At 40.4% G+C, this 20,271-nt stretch overlaps 3 protein-coding genes across 4 annotated transcripts in view; 2 read left to right on the top strand and 1 right to left on the bottom strand.

Annotated features, from left to right (window-relative positions):
• LOC138136518 (uncharacterized) overlaps positions 1-15,117 on the top strand; it is a 95,775-nt gene extending 80,658 nt beyond the window's left edge. Inside the window, exons 1-3 of one of the 2 annotated variants that reach the window (XM_069055733.1) lie at positions 73-476; positions 13,319-13,511; positions 13,571-15,117. In XM_069055733.1, the coding sequence (XP_068911834.1) occupies positions 448-476; positions 13,319-13,511; positions 13,571-14,464 (1,116 nt within the window). In that variant the 5' untranslated portion in view covers positions 73-447 and the 3' untranslated portion in view covers positions 14,465-15,117. Of the gene's footprint in view, positions 1-72; positions 477-13,318; positions 13,512-13,570 lie in introns of those variants that run through there. The other variant, XM_069055734.1, reaches the window with a different exon arrangement.
• Positions 3,971-4,803, bottom strand: MBD-like (methyl-CpG-binding domain protein 2). The gene has a single exon (XM_069055739.1). The coding sequence runs from the start codon at positions 4,706-4,708 to the stop codon at positions 4,106-4,108; it is 603 nt and encodes a 200-aa protein (XP_068911840.1). The 5' UTR covers positions 4,709-4,803; the 3' UTR covers positions 3,971-4,105.
• Positions 15,118-16,117: 1,000 nt separating the features above from the next.
• Positions 16,118-20,247, top strand: LOC138136517 (RNA-binding protein RO60-like). The gene is made up of 7 exons (XM_069055732.1): positions 16,118-16,278; positions 16,579-17,105; positions 17,155-17,360; positions 17,415-17,620; positions 17,677-18,017; positions 18,072-18,294; positions 19,131-20,247. The coding sequence occupies exons 2-7, from the start codon at positions 16,583-16,585 to the stop codon at positions 19,261-19,263; spliced, it is 1,632 nt and encodes a 543-aa protein (XP_068911833.1). The 5' UTR covers positions 16,118-16,278; positions 16,579-16,582; the 3' UTR covers positions 19,264-20,247.
• Positions 20,248-20,271: the final 24 nt, after the last annotated feature.

A 20,271-nucleotide genomic window follows, 5' to 3' on the forward strand; every position in this document is an offset into this window, starting at 1 on the left:
AATTTTTCTCTTAACTCTTTTATTTCTGTTGTTCCAGGTAATTCAAGGACCCGACTCCCCGGACTCGTAAATTCCTTCCAATTCACTCTGCGGGATAAAATCGAGCCGACAGTTTGATTTTGCGTCCTCGTCCCGGAACAAAGCTTTACGTCCTGGCTGTGTGAAGTTTTATCGAGTGCTATTTGCGGTATTTCTCCTATCCTGGGAGATCCCGGAACGGAAAGCGGCAATCCCGTGTGGCCCCGAGGTATCGAACATACACCTCCGTCTGTTGCGACTCGGCAACACCTCAAGTTTCGGCGAGAAATACTCCATTTATAATTCAGAAGTGGGAGCTCGACGTCGTATCGACTATGCAGTAGAATTTGTGTGCGGGCTCCGGGTCTGGAATAATACCCGGAACGGGTGTTGCACGGGAGGAGAGATTAAAAATGCAGTTTTGGGTCGATGCCAGGACAGGTGGAAAAGCAACTGTTGTATGATAAAATTATTTCTTGAGTTATTTGTATATCGAGGCCGCGAAATCATTCTTTAACGTATCGAGAGAAAAATTGTCGCCGAGGCCGCTTGCAACCGAGGCGGACAATCTCGAGGATTTCGCGGTCAAGGTGTACACAACATTTTTTGTGCACAATAGTTGTTGGTTTCCGAGAAGCTTCTCGGTACGTTCGCAGCGTGAGAGTTTGCTCTATCCTACACAAAAAACATCCAAATATTTGTCCACGACAGAACTTATTTTCCGCGAACTCCAGTTATGCGACACTGGAAAAACTTGTAACAAAGAAAACGACACACATCTGCGTCCGTTTCGTTGTTGTTTGCCATTAGCAGACACCTCCCTGACTGTGTTAACAAACCGAACGAATCTCTCACAGCTAAATTTGACCGCGGCTCTGCTCGTTTTCCGGTTTCCGTGACGGTTGGCCAGTCGAGCTCATCAACTTCGATCCCCGTGGCGATTGTTGCCGTTTATCGACGGTGCTTTTGAGGAGATAATGTTGTGTTACAGTGCAAGTTCGGAATTGTTTAACGGGAATCGGCCCGCACAACGACTCACAAACTGGGTTAAGGCTGTCGATCTTGACTCGACGATGAGAGAATTTAAGAATTTATTTCGCTGCAGAAATGTATCGACATTTTTCCACCGACGTGGAGCATCTTGTACGTGTCGTGTGCGGGGTGGACATGACACGAGCGGTCAGGAAATTATCTTATTTCATTGGAATTTCACTCCCCCCGAGTTGTCAAATTTAAATATCTACATCTCAAAGCTGAATTGAGCATAAATCAGAATGTGGTAATCTATCGAAATCTGCAAAAAAAATGGAGGGGAGTTGTTCAAAAAAACTGTGATGACGTCATTACGCGGAAACGGAAAGAGGCGGAGAAATGATAATCTGAAAAGCTATATTTTCCGTTGTTCCGCCACTGTACACAACTGCAAGTATAATAGCCAGACTCTCCACTCAGTGGTTACGAATTAAAGATTAATAAAGAAAATAACGGGTGTTCAAATAAAAAAAAATCATCAAGTTGGATATGACTTTTTGATGAAAGAAAATAGAGCGAAAAAGGGATGATGCCTTCTGCGACAACGTAGGCAATAATAAAAACACATCTAACCTAAAATTTTGCCTTGTTACCAAAGATGTAGCCAGAAACATGTCCTGCTCTAATTATAAACCTTTTTGATAACCTGCCACTTACATTACGTAAAGATAAAATAAATTCATTCAAAAATGTCACTTCTTAACGTGGTTCTAACCTAACTTTTGTCATTGATCGTCTAAGACTTGATGAACTTTTCAATTGAACACTCGATAGATGCCATGAAATGCATCTATTGCTGGTTCTCCGGCTGTGAACGTATTTTTCAAGTTTGTTGTCAAGGCGTAAAAGTTGCTTTAACCACAACGCCCCATTGTTGTTGCCGATGTGGAAAATTTGCAATTCAAAATGGAAAAATGTATATGCATATGTAATAAATGTCAAAAAAAATGTTTCTGCTCCATTAAGGTACACGTCATGTAACTATGTAGTTAATTTTTGTAATCTTTAAAGCACTTTGTTTGTTCAGAATATGTATTGTAATTAACTATATTTTTTTGCTCTTTCCTTCTTGATGCATTTATATTAGATAGAACCCGTCACTTTTAATCTTCATGATGATGATGGAGGCAAGACAAGAACTTGTAATATCCTCTTAATAATGGTAATAAAATTTTATGAGATGCAAGTTTGGTCATCAATAAGATCAAATTGACACGTTGGCACAAGAATTGCGAATAACAAGTGCAGGTATTAATAATAAATAAATTGTTGGTAGGGAGAACTATTCATAATTGTTTCGAAAACATTTAAAGAATTTTTGAAGTGAAAACTTCTTTAGGCGCACCACATGGCCAGTGAATTATAGTTTTATGCGACACGCTAAAACCGACACGCCCAAATCGTCAGGCTCGACTATGCGACACGCTAAAATCGTCACGCTCAAATCGTCGTCAGGCTCGAGCCAGAGAACAACAAACGCGGCGCTTCGCTTGATTTGCAAAAATCACCTTTACTGACTATGACGTGATATGATTCAAATCGGTGCGTTTTTGCAAAAATTATCGCAACCGAAATAAAATTTCACAAATTTGCGTAGGTATATTTCCAAAACCACTTGTTTGATTTGCACCAAAATCTACAGACAACCTTTACAACTTTTTATCTTCTGTGCTGTAAAGTTTTAGCGGCAGTTTTGAAACACCCTGTATAATATGTAAGTTACTATATTCCAATTTCTTCAGTTTTCTTTTAGTCTTTTTAGGTTTCTAAAAGTTTTCATTGAGTATTTTTACCTTTATCTCAAATAAAATTAGATCTATTTAAAAAAACAACTATTTCCCTATTATAATCATACAAGTATTTTGTTGTCCTTTTTTCTCTCATCAAATCACTGTTATTTTATTTCGTTTCCTCCAGTTACTACATAACTTACTACATTTTATTATACAAGAGTCTTATAACGCAAATAAGTCACACAAAAAATGTTTAGCCACGAGAGCTTGCTCGAGTGGGCTAATTTTTTTGAGTGACATATTTGCTGTTAAGGCACGAGTGTAATGTGTAATACATAGTTTTATCCAACACCTCCTTCTGTAACAGTTCTTAAAACATCATCAAAACCCAAAAGTTTATTTTATCTTTTAATATAAATGTTAACGTAAGCCTCAACAAATGATTTCATCTGAGATGCCTGTTTCATATCATTCTAACTTTATGTACTACATTTTCTGATGTTCAATAAACTGTTCAAATCTCTCTAAACTGTTTAATTATAAAAACAGTTTAATTATGGGTTCATAAGTCCACTAGTGCTTTATAGACCTCATAATGTAGTCAAAATCGGCATTATTATGATTTCATAATAAACAGGTGTTGGATAAAAATATTAATACTTCAAACATCCCCCTCCGCATTCCCGGAATCCCCTCCTCCTCATTTAAATCTTTTTTCTTATACTTGCACCTTATTCATTATTTATTTCTTTTACTTTTTCCACATTCATTTAACTTTCTTATTTACCTCTTAATTTCTTCCGCATCATTTAGAGCAACCACCAACTTTCCCTTTTCCTCATTTTCCTTGATCGTTTTCTGTTTGTCAATTTTCAACTCAACTTTCTATCACTTTTTTTTACTCTTGAACAATTTCATTTAATTTTTTACTGTCTTATATCTTCTTACGCTTTAAATTGTTCTTTTTTCAACTGCCCAGCTTGCCTTGTATTTTAAAAATTGTACCAAAAAATCCCTCTCTCGCATTTTTATCAATTCAAAAACCAAAAAAATCTCAAAAGAAAGTTGACTCTCGAATTAATAATTTAATGGAGATTACTCTGACAGTGCAGACATTCAAGTTGGGGAAAAAAAGACCCATGTTTTTTAACAGCTTTATTTATCCAAATTCTTGAAAATTATCAAAATTCAACGTCATGACTTTTATTATATAAAAATGGCTTGATTTATTGCTGCATAAATAAATCTACAACCTAATCCCTTATCGTTCAACTGTTTCGGAGCTACCTATAATAAATTAAATTAGAAACGCGCGCTACACCCTACGGTTTTAGAGCCTCCTGAAGTTTTCTCCTGGCCACCGCCACCCTGTCCTCTTGCCTCTTGATGTCGTCCTCGGAAATGTTCACTGCCTGAACGAGGGGCTGCTTGGGGTCGAGGAACACCCCGGGGTTCTTCTCCAGGGCAGCTTTGGGTCCCGTCTGACCCGTGACTGGCTGCGTGGACACGTGCAGCGCCGTCGCGACGCTCTGTATGATTGTCTCCTCGTTCACGTTGGGCCCCACCGGTTTCAGTCCCTTCGGCAGCTCCATCGCCTCGAACTCGGTGCCGTCCAGGTCGCACGCCCTCAATCCTTCGAGTCGCTTCTCCCAGATCAGCTGTTTGGGCTTCTCCTGGTTGCCGTTCTTGTAGTCCGATTTCACTTTGCTCTCCTGCGTTTTGTACACCGTCACCGGTTGCTTGAAGATCGACGCCGTCTGTCGTATGGGGGGCACCAGGGAGGCGTCGTTGCGGACGCCTCTGCTGTAATACATCACGTCCACTTTTCCCACCGACAGGCCCGTTTTTCGCAACATGTCGTCGCGTTGCCATCGCTTCGGCAGTGCCGCACACTCGTATTTCGTCTTTTCGATGGTTATGCTCATCTCGAACGGCGATTTCGGCGGAGAATTGTCAAAATTATGACAGCGTACACAAAACACAGCTGACGCGCGTTGCCAACGGACGAGTACTAAAACGAAAAGCACTAGATTGTCGGTAAGGTCGTTCGCTTTATCCCCACTACGGCGCGGTCGATAACGCGGCCCAAGGCGAGAGGTTCAATTTAAAACCAGATATAATTGTTATTACGTCTACTTTTGTTGTTATTGCTGTTTATTATGATCAGTGTTGTTATAAGGTAATTTAGAATTGCCGCTGGAAATTTAGCAAACAATTATTAACTAGATATCCAATTACTCTCGTAAAATCTGGTCTATTTTTATTCAAAAAATTCTGTTCCCTCACATTTGTTTGTTTGTTTGTTGGTTGGCGAAACTGGAGTAACTTATCATAACTGTCAAACTGAAAATGACAGTAATTAAAAGTTAAAACGTGACCTGTAAATTCTAGATTCTACGAAATCGGTCTGACGGACACCCAGATTTTAATTCAATTTGTTTGTTTTAAATTTTGTTAAATATTTGTGTTGCAAAGTTCACTTCTTTATGTTAATTCCAGAATATTAATAGTGGAGTTGCTAAATACTTTTTTCTTTCTCTGGGTTTGGCTTTGAGTAATGAATACATGAAGTGGATGTTGCAGTCCTTGCCATTAGATAATAATTCAAGCTAATGTTTAGAAATTAGCATGAACAAAAATCAAACAAAACGTAAATGTTGAAATACGTTTCAGAAATAACATTCAACAACTCTTCGGAAGATGTTATATATTTTTTATAATAAACCTGCAAGTTTTATGGAACAAAATAATCCTATAGTTGGTGCGGAGAACTACTGGAGTAATCACGAGATGTTCACGTGATATTTCGTAGCGACGTCATGAAAAGCCTGATTTACACTGTCTCGCCAAATTTGAGTTTTTTGCGGGAAATTTAAATATTGCTACTTTCAGAATGGATGGAAATTTCGGCTGCGTGCATTGTGCTGCACCATACTTCTTAACGCGCGCCCTTGAACCAATAGGAAACTATCCCCCGAAAATCCAGTGAAGATCACGCCAGTTTATTACTCCAGGGAGTCGCGCCGCGCCAACTATAATCAATTAACAACAAAATTCTTGACGATGGAATTACTTTATGAGAGTAAAAAAACGAAACATTAGTTTTTATTCGCGGGGCAAGTTTCTTGCGCGAACCACAATGAATCACTTCATTTTAAGGAAAGCTATTAACTATCCAATAAATTATGCCAAGAACAAGGAAAGCTCAAAGCCGCAGTCTTGGTAGAACCTATTTGTTGGTACCACAAGTGACAAATAGACCATAAATGTATTAAAAATTTAAAATTGCTCTTCCATCATGACACTTGTGGTCTTCCAAAAAATAACAAAGAGGTGTAAATTTAAAGATAAATGGAAGGTGTCAACCACGTCAAGGTTTAAAAAAAATTGATGGGAAATAAATTGTTTGAATGGAGGGAAGGAATAGAATGGAGATTTGAAAAATGTCGTGAAAATAGAAATAGAGAGAAGTCGTAAGTGCAAGGATGGAAAAATGAGATTTTCGATCAAATTGAAATGGAAGGTTGTCTGAAGATACATAACAGAAGAATTAACAGAGAGGGGAACAAACAAAAAATGAATTAAGAATAAAGAGAAGAAGGAAACGACAATAACGAGATTAGAATTTGACCTGGAAAACGATGAAAAGAGTATCGGGTGTTCATTTAAATTCATCCTCAAAGTTGGCGTTGAGTAAGCACATTTGCCATTACCATGTATGCGTTTTATAATAGTATATTGTTATACTAGTTTAATAAGAGATTCTATTGTTGCACGAATGCTTCAGGACAGTTAATTTTTGGTTTCTTTTACCGTTTCTTGGTAAATTTCATTCGTTTGAGAAAGTTTTACGATCTGATTTGTTTTCGTTTTTCAAATCAAATAAATAATAAAATGACATTTCAGGTGTTTGATGTTCGATAATTTGACACATCAAGTAAACGTTGCCACTCTTAAGAACCAGCATTTCACCAAAAATACTTTCACAATAGGATCCATCACAATACTGTTTTCGATATCACAATAAATCCATTACAGACACAAAGTAGAAAAGCGGTTTATTTTATTCTCTTTAGTTGTCCCGTTTTTACGAATTTTTTGAAGAATACATTCCGAGGAAATCGTTTCCATAGATAACATCGAAGACGTTAAAGGGGCTGAATTTGTTACTTAACAAATCAGGGGAAAGTGTGAAATGAAATTTGCTCTATTAAAAAATAAGATCGCGAAGTAAAGTGACAACAAATCAGGGAATACTTCTCCTTTAATAATATGAAAAATAAAATGTGATCTTCAGAATTTTCCTTATTACAAATTAGACAATAGTATATTATTCAACGAGCAGGTAATGATGGCTATTACTGATGAGGATGATTTTGTGTCACGAGCCGAAGGCGAGTGGCGTAATTCATCCAAGGGAGAATTAGCCATTATCCGCGAGTAGAATACTATACTTTTTATTATTACTTTGCATACTTGGTACCATTGCATTAAAATTTGCGCTTGGACATAAACTAGTTGCTATGATTTTTGCTGAGTTTTGAAATTATTATTCAACGGGTCGTGAGTAATGAACCCTGTTATGTAATAAAAAAACACTTTACAGTATTATACAATAATAGGAGTAGAGAAATATTTTTTTTAATTTTCAAAAACTGTCAACCTGATGTTTTCGTCATACTTTTGACCATCAAACAAGAAAGAAAATAATTTTTCTTTGCTTCTTCATGTTTACAACAAGACAGTTACACCGTAACTCAGTAAAAATCCACAATTAACCCACAACTCAGCCCAGACCTTCATTCTGCACTCTCATATCTCGTACTAACAAAACTTTACGACCATTTTTCTCTCAAATTCTGATGCAAATTTGTATTTATCGTAAGCAAATATGAAAAGTAAATCTTCACTCGAAACAGACGCCGACAAAGACATCTCGTAGGCCCCAGATTTAAAGAGAATGGTACTTCTCGCCTTCACCTTTTTCAAATATCAAGTACAGCTGTTGCAGCATGCGCTTGCAATAGATTCAACTTAAAACCGTCATAAACTGCATAATGCGCTAGTGCTTTTACAGATCAAAGACAAGAGTGGTATTGTTTTAAATTGCACATTTACACCTGACGTGTAGAGTGGTTGCAGATGCGTATCTCCTTCTTACCAAAGCAGGTCCAGAAATGGTGTGAAAAAATAATAAAATAAGTAAATACGCTATTGATAAACCTGAAGAGATAAACAGTTAGTGGGTGGTAATTTATGGTACAATTTACTGAACGCAAATTTTGCTCCAGATCAAACCAGATCACTCTGTATGGCTTCCATCGATTGAAAATATTTTAATACGACGACGAAGAGTGAAAAAATTGGTACGAGAGCAGCGCTGACGTCGTTTTGTTTCCATGCACGGAAGCATATCTTTCCATTAAAATAATGGACCGAATGTGAACATTCCGATATTTTGTTTTAGTTCCCTCAGTCTGGAGAATGTCAGATATTAATGGTCCCACCAGATGATCGTTACTAATTCAGTATAAAGTAGATTAGAAAAATTGCCGGTCCACACGAGAACAAAACTCCGAAAGAAAGTATAATTTCGGTGATAAAATCTCACCTTCCGCACTGGCACGTTAAACTTTAACGAGACAATTAAAATTGAGCCCTCAGCTTCGAAATAAAGCTCCATAATGTTGGCGAATCGCATTAATACTGTACGATTCTGTTAAATCTTTAACTCTTCCACCAACAAATTAAACACCGAATGTAGTTTATTGTCATCCTCGAGTGTAGCTTGTGGAGAGGCGGAGCCTCGAGCACGTGATTACTGCATCGCTTAAGCGAACAGAGTATAGTACTTTTAAGCGTCTTATTTCCCAAATGACGACTCCTTCATGATTTTCAAGTGAAGCTCGTGTTCAGAAATGATCAATGAACGCGTCCCTTTCGGTCATAAAACTGAATATTCCGTTTGTTTTAATTAAATCCGGAACTCTCAGAATCCCGGTTCATAAATCGCACCGCACCTTCGTACTCGATATAATATTCTCTTCTACGTCTAAACAGCGTAATGAAATACGGCCGTCTGGCTTCGTTATTATGAAAAAATCCACCGACAACGTTTCGAATCGGTCGATTTATTACAACATTGTGTTAACCTGGTCCGTCCGATCGGCCTTGTCGTAATAATGCAAGGTCGTATATTGAAAGGCTGTTGGTCGGAAGGCAAAAAAACCACACTCCAGCTAGCTATAATAATCCTGCGGCATTCCGCAGCTTTCTACCTGGAACGGAACAGCACAAGTGGCGATTATAAAATTCTAGAGAACCGAATCTCTCGCAATTTACACAGTAAATAAATTAAGGGAAAATCGCGCTCGCGAGGGACATTTCTCCAGCGATATTTTATGCAAAGGGAGCAATTACGACGCCACGTGAACCACCGACCAACCCGCACAAGAAAATATCGCCGAGCCATGTCAGCAGACTTACGACGACTCTCGTTATGGCCGGGAAATTGCAAGATGTACATACGCTGGCACAAGCCCATTTTGACGCTCCAAGCGACATCGAAAATTATCTCTTCTCTGCTACTGTATTTATTTTCATGATCGCCTCCATATTTGAACGGAGGAATTCGGTTTTTTACCGCTTGATCTATTGCTCTCATTTAGCAACGGACGGCTCGAAATGGCAGAGATTTACTCCGGGTGAAGATTCAGTTTTCATTACGAACAAATAAACCTAGTGGCGTCAAATCAGGTAATCGAGGTGGACAGATCTGGTCTGTGAACAAATCACTAATCACACAATCGTCATAAAACTGTTGCTCCATCCTGCTGGAACTAGCCATTATCTAACTCATCTGGATGAAGTTGCTTAATGAATTCTTCCAAAATGGCTCGGAGCTTGCACAGATGTGACAAACTTTTCAAAGAACGGTTTAATTAAACGTTTCTGCGACCCATACTCCAATTTGGAGTACACCCACAAATCTTGTGAATTCACGTATCCGTAGAGATGAAACCAGGATTCATCGGTGAAAAAGAATAAATCCAGAAATCCAATAAGTCATTCTCTTTTCATAAGTTGGTGGCTGAAGTTTTTGGAACACCTGCATTTTATACAACATCACGTCTGATAAATGATAAATTAATCCGGCCTGAATGCCGTATCAGGTGTGTGAGGTGGCCCACATAATAATCGGCCTGGTAAACCCCAATCATCATTCGATCAGAGAAGTTAAGCACCTCCGGCCGCAGTTAACATTTGGATGGGTGGCCACCGGAGAATCCCGTCCCCTTCATTGTAACCGCTCGATTTGAATATCGATCCGTGGGTTGACTTGTTACGTAATCTAAGTGAACGCAAGGATAATTGCGACTCTAATTAATTATGAATTGTCGGATAGGTGTTGGAATTTTTCTTGGAGCAACTAACGGCACTAATTACCGCAGCATTCTATTATTTATGCAAAAGACAAGAGCGGATCCCGTTAAATCGCGATTTATTGGCGATTCTCGAAGAAGTTGCGACAATAATGAGTGAACTCTCGGTGGACACATGTTGAGCGCCAAACCGTCGCGACCGCGATTAAATGTCCTCGAGTCCCTCGACTTTTCAGCCGTTTCCTTTGGCATTTTTCTGCGGCGAACAGGAGGAGTGGCCGCATCGGCCCTACAATCTCGTTTGCAGGAATAAAAAGCTCCGCCGTCTCTCGACTCCTAGGCACCAACGTGTACGACTACAATTCTTGTTTGGAATTTTTCTGTCTGTTTAGTTTATGTTCTTTCCCCTCGCCGGCTTCGTACATTGTCCGCGTCTGCTTCTTCATATTATGCGGAGAGCCATTTTATCTTCTCTAATGGCCGACGCTGCCGACCGAAAAATCGACACTGTCAGACCGAATCGGCTCCATCCATTAATAATTTATCTCGTGAAATTATTTCTGTTTCAAATTACTAATAACGAATTGAATTTATACGATGGATTTTTCAATCAACGACTCGACCGTGACGCCGTACGGACTGGCATTAGAAAGAAAAAAATTTAATCACTTCGATACATCTCAGGAATAATAATATGAAATCTCATGCTAGCATAAAATATAAAAGTGCAATTAATGTGGGAAAGAAGGCTCAGACATTAGTTTTGAATTATGAGAGCAGCTTCAGCAAATAAATAGCAATAGTTATTTGTATAAGGCCGCGAAATCACTCTTTAACGTACCGAGAGGAAAATTGTCGCCGAGGCGGACAATCTCGAGTATATTAAAGGATTTCGCGGCTAAGGTACACACAACATTTTTTATGCAACCGAAAATTTGTAACGGCCATCGTTAAAAGCAATTTCGCGGCCTGTTTTAGGTACGCGAACTGCTCGTTTCGCGTACGGTTGCACAAAAAGGATTTTATTATCCAAAACTGACAAATAATAATAATAATTGTAGCAGGAACATGTTTTATGCATAGTCCATGAGATTTTGAGAGGTGCCAGATCTGGACGTTCTGTTGGCAGCTTGATCTTTTTGCAATGACTACACGAAAAATAACAGAGATTCACGTGAAGGATTAAATTGGTTGAAATTGTAGCTTCCTGCTGATGCGAATAGCGCAAACAAAGGATCGGAAATGTATCGTCCGATTCCGTCTGCCAATTACAAAGTTGCCCAAATTAAGGTCGCCACATGACCATACAACACTCTCATAATTATCAGCTAACCCGTACCTGTCTTTCATTGTCTGTTAATCCGCGGCCATTTATCACAAACCTTATTAGAGGCGAAACGAAAGTGAGTCGTATCCTTAAATGGGATGTTACTCATAGAACGGACATGGATGTAATAATTCACGCGCGCTCCAAACGAGATACTTGTTCTGTTTTTCCTTCTCATTTTGTAATAACAAATATCGGACAAATATAGAATGAGGAGCGTTGGGTGAAACACTGAGACGATTATGAAAAATAATCGCTCGGGTACACCCACACCGCCCACGTTGCCGTTCGCGGATGTTGGCCAAGTCGGGTTGATGGTGATGTAAGAGTTTTGTAATATTATCGAAGAGCAAGAGCGAGATTTGGGTGAGGGCAGGTGAGAAAATGTTCCGGAAGAGATATGTATGTATGTATGTATCACTTGTACGCGTGTCACTGAAGAACTACCGAACAGATTTCGATGGGGTCTTCACTACTAGCTAGAGTGTTTCTTCGGCTTGGGTTTGAGTATAGAAATCATCGCGCCACCTTGCGGGAGGGTGGAGAAATAACGAAAAAAGTGAAGCTAGTTTTGCACAAATTCGATTAATTTAAATTTTATATCTAGGTATCCAGAATTATGTAGAAAGTTTTCACAACGAAGAATGAAGAAGTTTGTGTCGTGAGTGCGCACAATAGCAGATTGCATTTTGCAAAATACCATCCTCTGGGAAGAGTTCGTTCGACAATTAAAGAGATTCACACCGTAGAGGTCGACACCTGACCTTAATTACTCCCTTTGTTTGGAAATTTTGATCAGGAGCAGCGACACGCACGTACTTTGGAGTGTTGGTTTTTTCGTCGGTTCAAAGAGAGCGTTTTGTTGTGTACTTAAGTCAACCCGTAATTTTGTAATTAACTGTAATAAGTAGGTGCTCGCTAATGACGGTCTTGCCGCCCGATTGAGTTTCCTTTGCCGTTTGAGATGCAAACAAAAGCAAAAGTTGCACGTTTGGGAGAGTCGTCTGGGATGAAAAATCGACGATTAATTATGGAGGAGGTGGTGCAACGAACGGCCACCGTACGTTGTTCCATCCTTGCAGCCGGACTTGTCCCCCGACACACTCTTAACAAGTCGGTGAATTATTCACGTCCTTTTTAGATTGGCGAATTTCGATGCAACAAGAGACGGTCTTTGTTGGGGCCCGAGTTATGTTTCCTCCATCCACTCCGCATCCCGTAAAGCCTTTTATGTTCCCTAAGAAATCTTCCGGTGATGGGATCGCGTTAAAAATTAATTCGCAATTTTGCTGGAATGCGCCTGTTTTGTTTTGTTGGTAATATTTTTTATGCGCCGTTAAAATCCTTTCGGTTTTCTAACTGTGCACGGAATGTTTATGGAGCAACGAAAGTCGAATTGATCCACAATCGGTAAGGGAATGTAGAGTGAAATCCGCGTGTTGCGGACGCCGATTGTTTGGGGCTCCTGAGTTTGTTCGGAACCTAATGGGGGCTCCAGGGGTTCCGAACATTCCTGGAGCCCCAAACATTGGTCCTTCGAACCGGATTGTATCGAAACCACAGTACCACAGAAATTCTGTCCAAAGTTTGGCAACCTAACTTCTTTCACTTCTTGTGTGTTATTTTCGTGCTGAAACATCTCCCAGTTAAATAATAATTATGTAGCACACAATTTACATTTTAGAAATGTCACCTCTTACACAACAAAGACCAACACTTGTTTCGGGTTAATGGATGCGTCCTGTATTGTTTTAATTTACCTCATTCGCCAGTTTTTAAATTGCTCAAGTTTCTCCTCACTCAACTAATCCTCCGTTCATTTCCAGATCCGGGAGTTTAGGATCTAGGAGCGCCGTTATAGTCGCCGAACGGACCACCCCGGAAACGGATGTTGCGGCCATGGCCAACTCAGATATCGACAGTCTCGAAGATGCCCGGAAATTAGCCAGAGACCTGCGGCAGAAGACGCGGGCCCAAGCGCAGCAGATTCTCGCCTGGAGGCGCGCCTACAAGATGCAGGTGAGTCTGCTCTCGGGAGATCTTGAAGGAGAATTTTGAGAATGTATTTTTGGGTGCAGGAGCTGCTGGTGGCGCGTTTGCAGCGCGAGAAATGCGACCAGCTGAAGGCCCTCAGTTCTAAGCTGCTCCTCTTCGAGTCTCGCCTCATCCGCAAGCAAAAGGACATCTCGGCGATGCTCAGCATACGAGAGAACATAATCCACCGGCAGCAGAGAATAATCGAGACTCTGACCAACCGGCTGATCGACAACGGCCTCGAGGTCCCCCAGTCCGAGCTGACCGAGCTCGAGACCAACCTCCCGGACCTGGACTCGCTCAACGACTCGGACAGCGCCGTCGTCATGGAGGACATCGACTCCGACAGCAACATCTTCAACATCCCCAAGTTCCGGTCGGGCAGCGCCGACGGCATCACCGTCGTGCGGTCCATCTCCGACGCCATCGACCCCAACCTCAAGTACACGTCGGTCAGGAGGAACAACGGCTTCCTGCGGCGGCCCGAGATCCTCGAGACGGTGTACAGCGTCGAGGAAGACGGAGACAACGACAGCCAGACGAGCGACAACAAGAGCGAGGCGAACAAACGGCGAGACGCGTTCGCTCTAAGGGGCAAGGCCAGCTGCAACATCGTGGAGGCGGCGGAGGAGACGTCCGGCCAGAAGGACCGGTCTCTGGAGGAGAAGGTCTGCGAGGTGCCCAGCTGGCCGTACGAGAGGACGAGCGAAGAAAGCGAAGACGACAAGACCAAGACCAACACGAATCAAGTCAAGACGTACAACAGAGTCATGTCCAATCACAGATCGGTCACCAAGCCGAAAGACGTCAAGTACAAGAGGATAAACAAAGCGAAGTCGAAGAGCCTGGAGGAGCTGAGAGGCAGACTGAAAAACTGGGTCGAACAGGGGAGCAAACTGACCGGGATCACGCTGGAACATAGCCAGAGCTATGCTTAATACAGGACCAATGTTTTTTGTTTGTTGTTCTGTTTGGTGTTTCTTTCTGTCATAGCGTTCACGCTGGTGTTACTTTGTGCTTGAATTCTACACAAATTTCTCCACTGTTGCTTTGATTTCAAGAAAAAGATGTGATATCGTTTGCTTGTACATATTTTTGTAGTGATTTTAGTCAATTTGTAATAAACATGTCTATCTTGTATAAAGTCTCTCTTACATATCAGCTACGGGGGCCGTCGATAAATTACGTTACCTGACGACGCCCCGATCTAGTAATTACTTGTGGGGGAAAACATTCACTTGCCTAAGTGTATAAAATGCTTTTTTATTAATTAAGAATAATAAACTTTACGATTAAATCATTTTGTACATATTGCTATTTTTATTACGACGTGTTCCTTTTAGATATCGTAAGATCTCTCAGACGGAGGCCGCTTCGTCGCTGTAAATTTGCGGAAACGACTTTTGGTTGTGCACTTGATTTTGTAAAAATATAAAAAAACTAAAGACTCGACGAGATTTTGCTTTCTTTCTTATTTATTGTTTCTTTGGATAAAAACTGTGTATTGTACCCATTTAAGCTTAATAAGTAATCTATTGTTTATCATGTAAGAATTGTAATGTTGTGTAATAATAAAAGACAATCAGAAGAATCGTTTGCGCCTTATTTCAGAGTACCATCAAAGAAAATTTTAGTGCGGAAAAATTCAATCCATCCGAATGGAATGTATTTGAAGGTCACTTATGTCACCAAGCTTGATCACTAAAAAACTATCGCCTATTAAACTTGTAGTTGAGGTGGAAAAAGACAAAGACACAAAACTAATGCATTAATAATTTACATATTCAACTTTTTTTGTGATCATGAACTGAATCGATCTATCAGATTATAAATCAACACTTGACCTGACCTAACCTGAACTGGCATAGTTGGTAAAATCACCATTTTGGTCATTGTACTTGTTTATTTTCGAAGTAATATAATAATTATTGTGTGGATTTTTACATTTCAAAAATCCACTATAATCAATCCTATTTAGCACCAGTAGTAACTAAATACGATACAAGTTGGCACAGCCGCACACCTGAAACGACAGTTTAATCAGATAATCATCAAATGATGCTAGATTTCCGATATAAATCGGTAGATCGTTAAAAAAGAGTAAAAATCGATAGAGTTGACAACGCTGCATTTAACTCAATTTAACTGCGATCGCCACAATCTAACCTAACTTTACCTTTTTCCCCTAGATCACGCCTCAACAGAGTTGCCACGTGTATTTTTCTTGTGATATGCAGTGTTGGTGGATTTTTGATTCATGATCATGAACAGAGTATACTTCATGAACACATTATTATCCACACACATTTGTTGGAAATTATCCGTATTGTTGGTTGCCTATTATTCCATTTTCACATAACCCCCACTGTAGTATTATTGACTAGTTTCAAACAATGTCTGCGTAATCCCTTCGCAACAAACAAAATTATTACAATAGAATTCACCTAAATATTAATTGAAATTTAAATAGGTACTTTCAGGGAACATGCGTACTGTACATCACCGATTTGTTGCTTTCCCTCTGTCAAATGTCAAAACACAACCGTCATTTCTGTCAAAAATCATCTGTCACTCTGATGTCATATGTTTCCTGTTGTGCTTCGTGTTCACGGTTGTGTCAAATACCTCGTAAAATTAAAGCAAAAAACGTAAAAAAACAAACAGTTAATTCACGATTATCAGAAGTTTCGACGTAAAAAGTAGTTTTTTTTTATCTTCCGTGGCAACATCAAGCAGCCCAGAACTTCCAAAAGTAAGTACAAGTTCATAATCCTGTTTTTTTCTTGTATTTCGGAAGCAGTTTACGATCACGGTCTATTTAAGAATATGTTTTGTAATTTTTCGTCAGTGAATCATGCCCTATAATTTTATTTTAATCGGACGCGAAACCATCTCACGTTAAGATCGCGTCGTGTGAAGTTTTCAGTCACAAAAGTCTTGCACAAGATTCATTTGCGACAAAATCAGACCAGAAGAGTTGTCGATGTCGTTAAATTATCTTAAAGCGAAAAGTGAGGTTATGTCCAAGTCCACAAATGAATCGTGATTCTAGCAAAATGGGCTCTCGAGATCTCACAAACGAGGATAAGCTGAAAAGATTTCTATACACGGGCACCCCTCGCGGTTATTACATAACGGGAAACTCCGCCGCCAGACATTTTGACAAGCTCCCCGCGATCGTCCCAATAACTTGGATCGAATCCTCCACCCAAGACTTCCTCAACGTCCTGAAATCCGTAAACGAAGACTCCTTGCTGAGCCGCCGATCCAATCTGTTCTACGTGTTGGCGGAGGCGATGACCGAAAAACAGTTGTCTGCCAACGCCAGACAAGACATAAAAAAGACAGTATTAGAACTGGTGAAGGCCGACGAGGAATTTTTCGACTTTATCCAGTACCACACGAAGACGCGAAACCCGAATTCGAAAATGTCGACGAGTCTGAAAAAAATCATCGTCAAGTTCTACCAAGACAAGCGACCCCAAGACTTGGCGGTGTGCGTGACAAAGCACGACAGCTACCACAAGTGGACCCACAAAGACCTGTTCAAATTGTGCCACTTCAAAACCGACAACGTTCGTAAGTGTCGTCGTAGAGTAAGACTATCGGTGCTAAAAAGGCTTTGTAGAGTGCGAGCCCGTCATTAAATACGTTCTGTACGGAGCGACGAAGCTCCCGGAGGCGACCGATCCGGTGTCCAAATCGATCGTCGATTATCTGGAGAAATCGAATCGACTCAAAGTGACTGAAGATGTGCCGGAAGCTGTGGGTCTCATCACCCAGCTGCACTTCACCATTGACAGGGTCAACTCCAAATTGAACAAAGAAGAAGCGGTACGTGGCTTCGACAGCGTCGAATTTTCGTTATCGCTCTTGTTTGGTCGACAGGTTTGGTTGGCGTGTTTGTCTGAGATGACCACCAGGGAGGTGTTGCAGTGCCTCTTCAGGTTCTACAAGTGGGGCTTCATCAAAGCCAACTCGGAGTTCCACGAGAAGACCAATCGAATGTTGGTCGACGCCCACAAAATCACGCAATGCAATTTGCACCCCATCGAAGTCTTCATCTATTTGAAGTTCTTCGAAAAAGGGGGAAAGTAACTAGCTTTGAATTGACGTGTCGATGTTAAATGTGACCGTTGCGACGTTCCAGATGTCTGGACCCCAAATTCCTCGCCTACTTGAACCAAATGGAACTGGAGGCGGACGTGTTGCGGCGAATAACCACCCCGATACAGCCCAAGTGCAAACCCATCATCCAGAGCATCAAAAAGTGTCTCAAACTGTCCTACAGCAACGTCCGTCCCACCGAAAAAAGGTTCTTGGTGTGCGTGGACGCGACAGCACACGGGGACCTCAACTGCTACCAAAACCGGCGAATAACGTACCTCGAAGCGGCCCACGCCGTCATAAGATACCTCCTCAAGGTGGAGACCAACGTGTCCGTTGCGGTCTTCAAGGACAGCCAAATCCAGTTCGTGGATCTCAGCAAATGTACTCGATCGGAAATGTCACAGGTCGAGTTTTGTAATTGTGCGCGTGTTGCAGCTCACAACGCCGTCGAGAAGATGCAGGAGTTGAGGGGGAGCTACATCGATCCCACCGCCCCCATGGAGTGGGCCATGAACAAGAAGAAAACCTTCGACGTCTTCATCAATATAATGACCAACGACTGGTTGGAGCACGTGCCACAACAGTCCAAGAAGAAGGCGGAGAAGGTGCCGGAAGCGCTCGCGAAGTACTGCAAGAAGATGAATCTGCCGGAAACCAGGTGGGTTGATTGGAGTGGTTGAGAGCGACCGAAACAGGCTTAAAAGTGATTGTCTGGGGCTTCAAGCGTATAAAAAGTGAGAATTAAAAAATGTCAAAGCTGAAATTTTAAATGGAAGTTTTTATGCTCGGATTGGTAAAAATATAATAAGAGGTTTCAATATTCCGACATCTCTGCGCAATAACGTTGCATAAGTCTAAATGCATTGATTAGGATGCGCAAAAGTGCAATACCGAGCCAAACGTTGCTGTGTTGCGTGTTGCCGACACAACAATGGCGAACATTTCATAATGATGTATTTTGGTAGTTTAGGTTGAGAGTAATTGATAATTGATAAAATTTACTTACAAATAAGTCGTTTTCAGCACAATATTCAAGTGACGCACCAATTAACTACATTTATGGTTATTCCAACTCTTAACTGTCAAAATTTATTTGAGTCATGGCCAACTCTGTAAACTACCACACAAAATTGTATTCGCCCATTTTTAATTTGTTAAAAACAATTGAAATTTGAATCTTCCAAACAATATGACATTTGTTAGTTACCAACCACGACAAAATTCCCCAAATTTGAAAACTGTTAATTTTCACTTAAAAATGGCTTAAAAGGTGCAAAGTAGAAAAAATAGTGTATGATATCTCGTTTATAAGGCATTTTGGATGTACTCTGCCTCAACGATGGAATTGATTCATTAATTCAACTAATAAACTCAACGACAACTAACAATTTTTTTATCATTGCAACTGATTTGTCAGCTTTTAGCCCTTAAAGCCCTGCAGGTGAACATTTTGAGCAATCCACCACGTGTAATGATCGTATTTTTTTTTTTAAGGGTGGTGAAGATGTTCCTGGCGAGTCCTGCCGGAGTCCACGCAGACAACTGCAGAAACATCTTGTCGATAGCGGGTTTCACTGTCGACGTTCCTAAAGTTCTGGAGGCCTTCTGCAGAGGGCACTTCTGTTAGAGTCGCCGACTATTTTTTCCCTCCAATCGAAGTGTTCAAACAAATCGGAAATATTTTTGTTACACTGAATTTTACAATAATCCGCGGTTAGCTCTCGAATAATCGAACGAATTAAGTACCGAAAACACTCGCGAAGCTGCGAGTCTGAAGAGAATAATTTTTAATTTAATTTTTCTAGGTAGCGAATATTTTTTCTTAATTTACGAATGCATGAAATCGATATTACTGGGATTTTTTAAATATTTTTTGACACATCGAAGCTGAGTCGATCGATGTGGACGTATCGGCACGGTGTGTCGCTTAGATGTGTAGTCATAACTTACTTAATAATCATATAATCAAAATCACAAGAAATTGTTATTGAGTTACCATTTTTGTATTAAAGTTAAGTTCATTACTGTCCGTCCACCTGATAACCAAATAACGTTTGTAGTAACTTTTTGCCTTACTTTTTACAACACTTCTTATTTCACATTATCAAAGTTTTTTGACAGCGTAACAATCTGAAGAAGTGGACGGACAGTACTGACCCCAGATACACTTTCGACTATCTATCCCAACGCCAAAAATCTCACGACGTCCAGTATTTATTGTACTTTTGTTGCGAAATCTGAAATATTTTTAATATTCGTTTACTCACAAGTGTTGCTTTGTGTTAACGTTAACGCATCGTAGTCTTAGGTTAGTTAGGCGTGTTCTATTTAAAAACTTGTAACGGACGTTCCGCAACTCGTTCCTCAATAATTTCCGGGTGCCTTGGAGGGTCCGGAACTCCGTTTAGTGAATAGTAACATATACAGCGGGTTAAAAAAAGTGGCCGGCTATCCTTTACGCACAATTTAACCACGACCTGTAGTCTTCTACCGGAGGATCTGATCAAATTTTGCGATGAAAACTTGGTGATATATTTTGATGAATTGTCTGTGAATGCATTTTAATATTTTTCAAAATACGCATGTTCATATTATACAAAAGTCATCGGTTCGTTTCTTGTTTATTTTTGATACG

Source organism: Tenebrio molitor, chromosome 8, assembly GCF_963966145.1.
Source record: "Tenebrio molitor chromosome 8, icTenMoli1.1, whole genome shotgun sequence".
Classification (NCBI taxonomy): domain Eukaryota; kingdom Metazoa; phylum Arthropoda; class Insecta; order Coleoptera; family Tenebrionidae; genus Tenebrio; species Tenebrio molitor.

Excerpts from the sequence above, each read along its gene's own strand:
- MBD-like (XM_069055739.1), bottom strand. The coding sequence starts at position 4,708 with ATGAGCATAACCATCGAAAAGACGAAATACGAGTGTGCGGCACTGCCG.
- LOC138136517 (XM_069055732.1), top strand. The coding sequence starts at position 16,583 with ATGGGCTCTCGAGATCTCACAAACGAGGATAAGCTGAAAAGATTTCTA. Across the intron at positions 17,106-17,154 it reads CTTCAAAACCGACAACGTTC|AGTGCGAGCCCGTCATTAAA; the intron begins GTAAGTGTCGTC and ends AAGGCTTTGTAG. Across the intron at positions 18,295-19,130 it reads ATGAATCTGCCGGAAACCAG|GGTGGTGAAGATGTTCCTGG; the intron begins GTGGGTTGATTG and ends TTTTTTTTTAAG.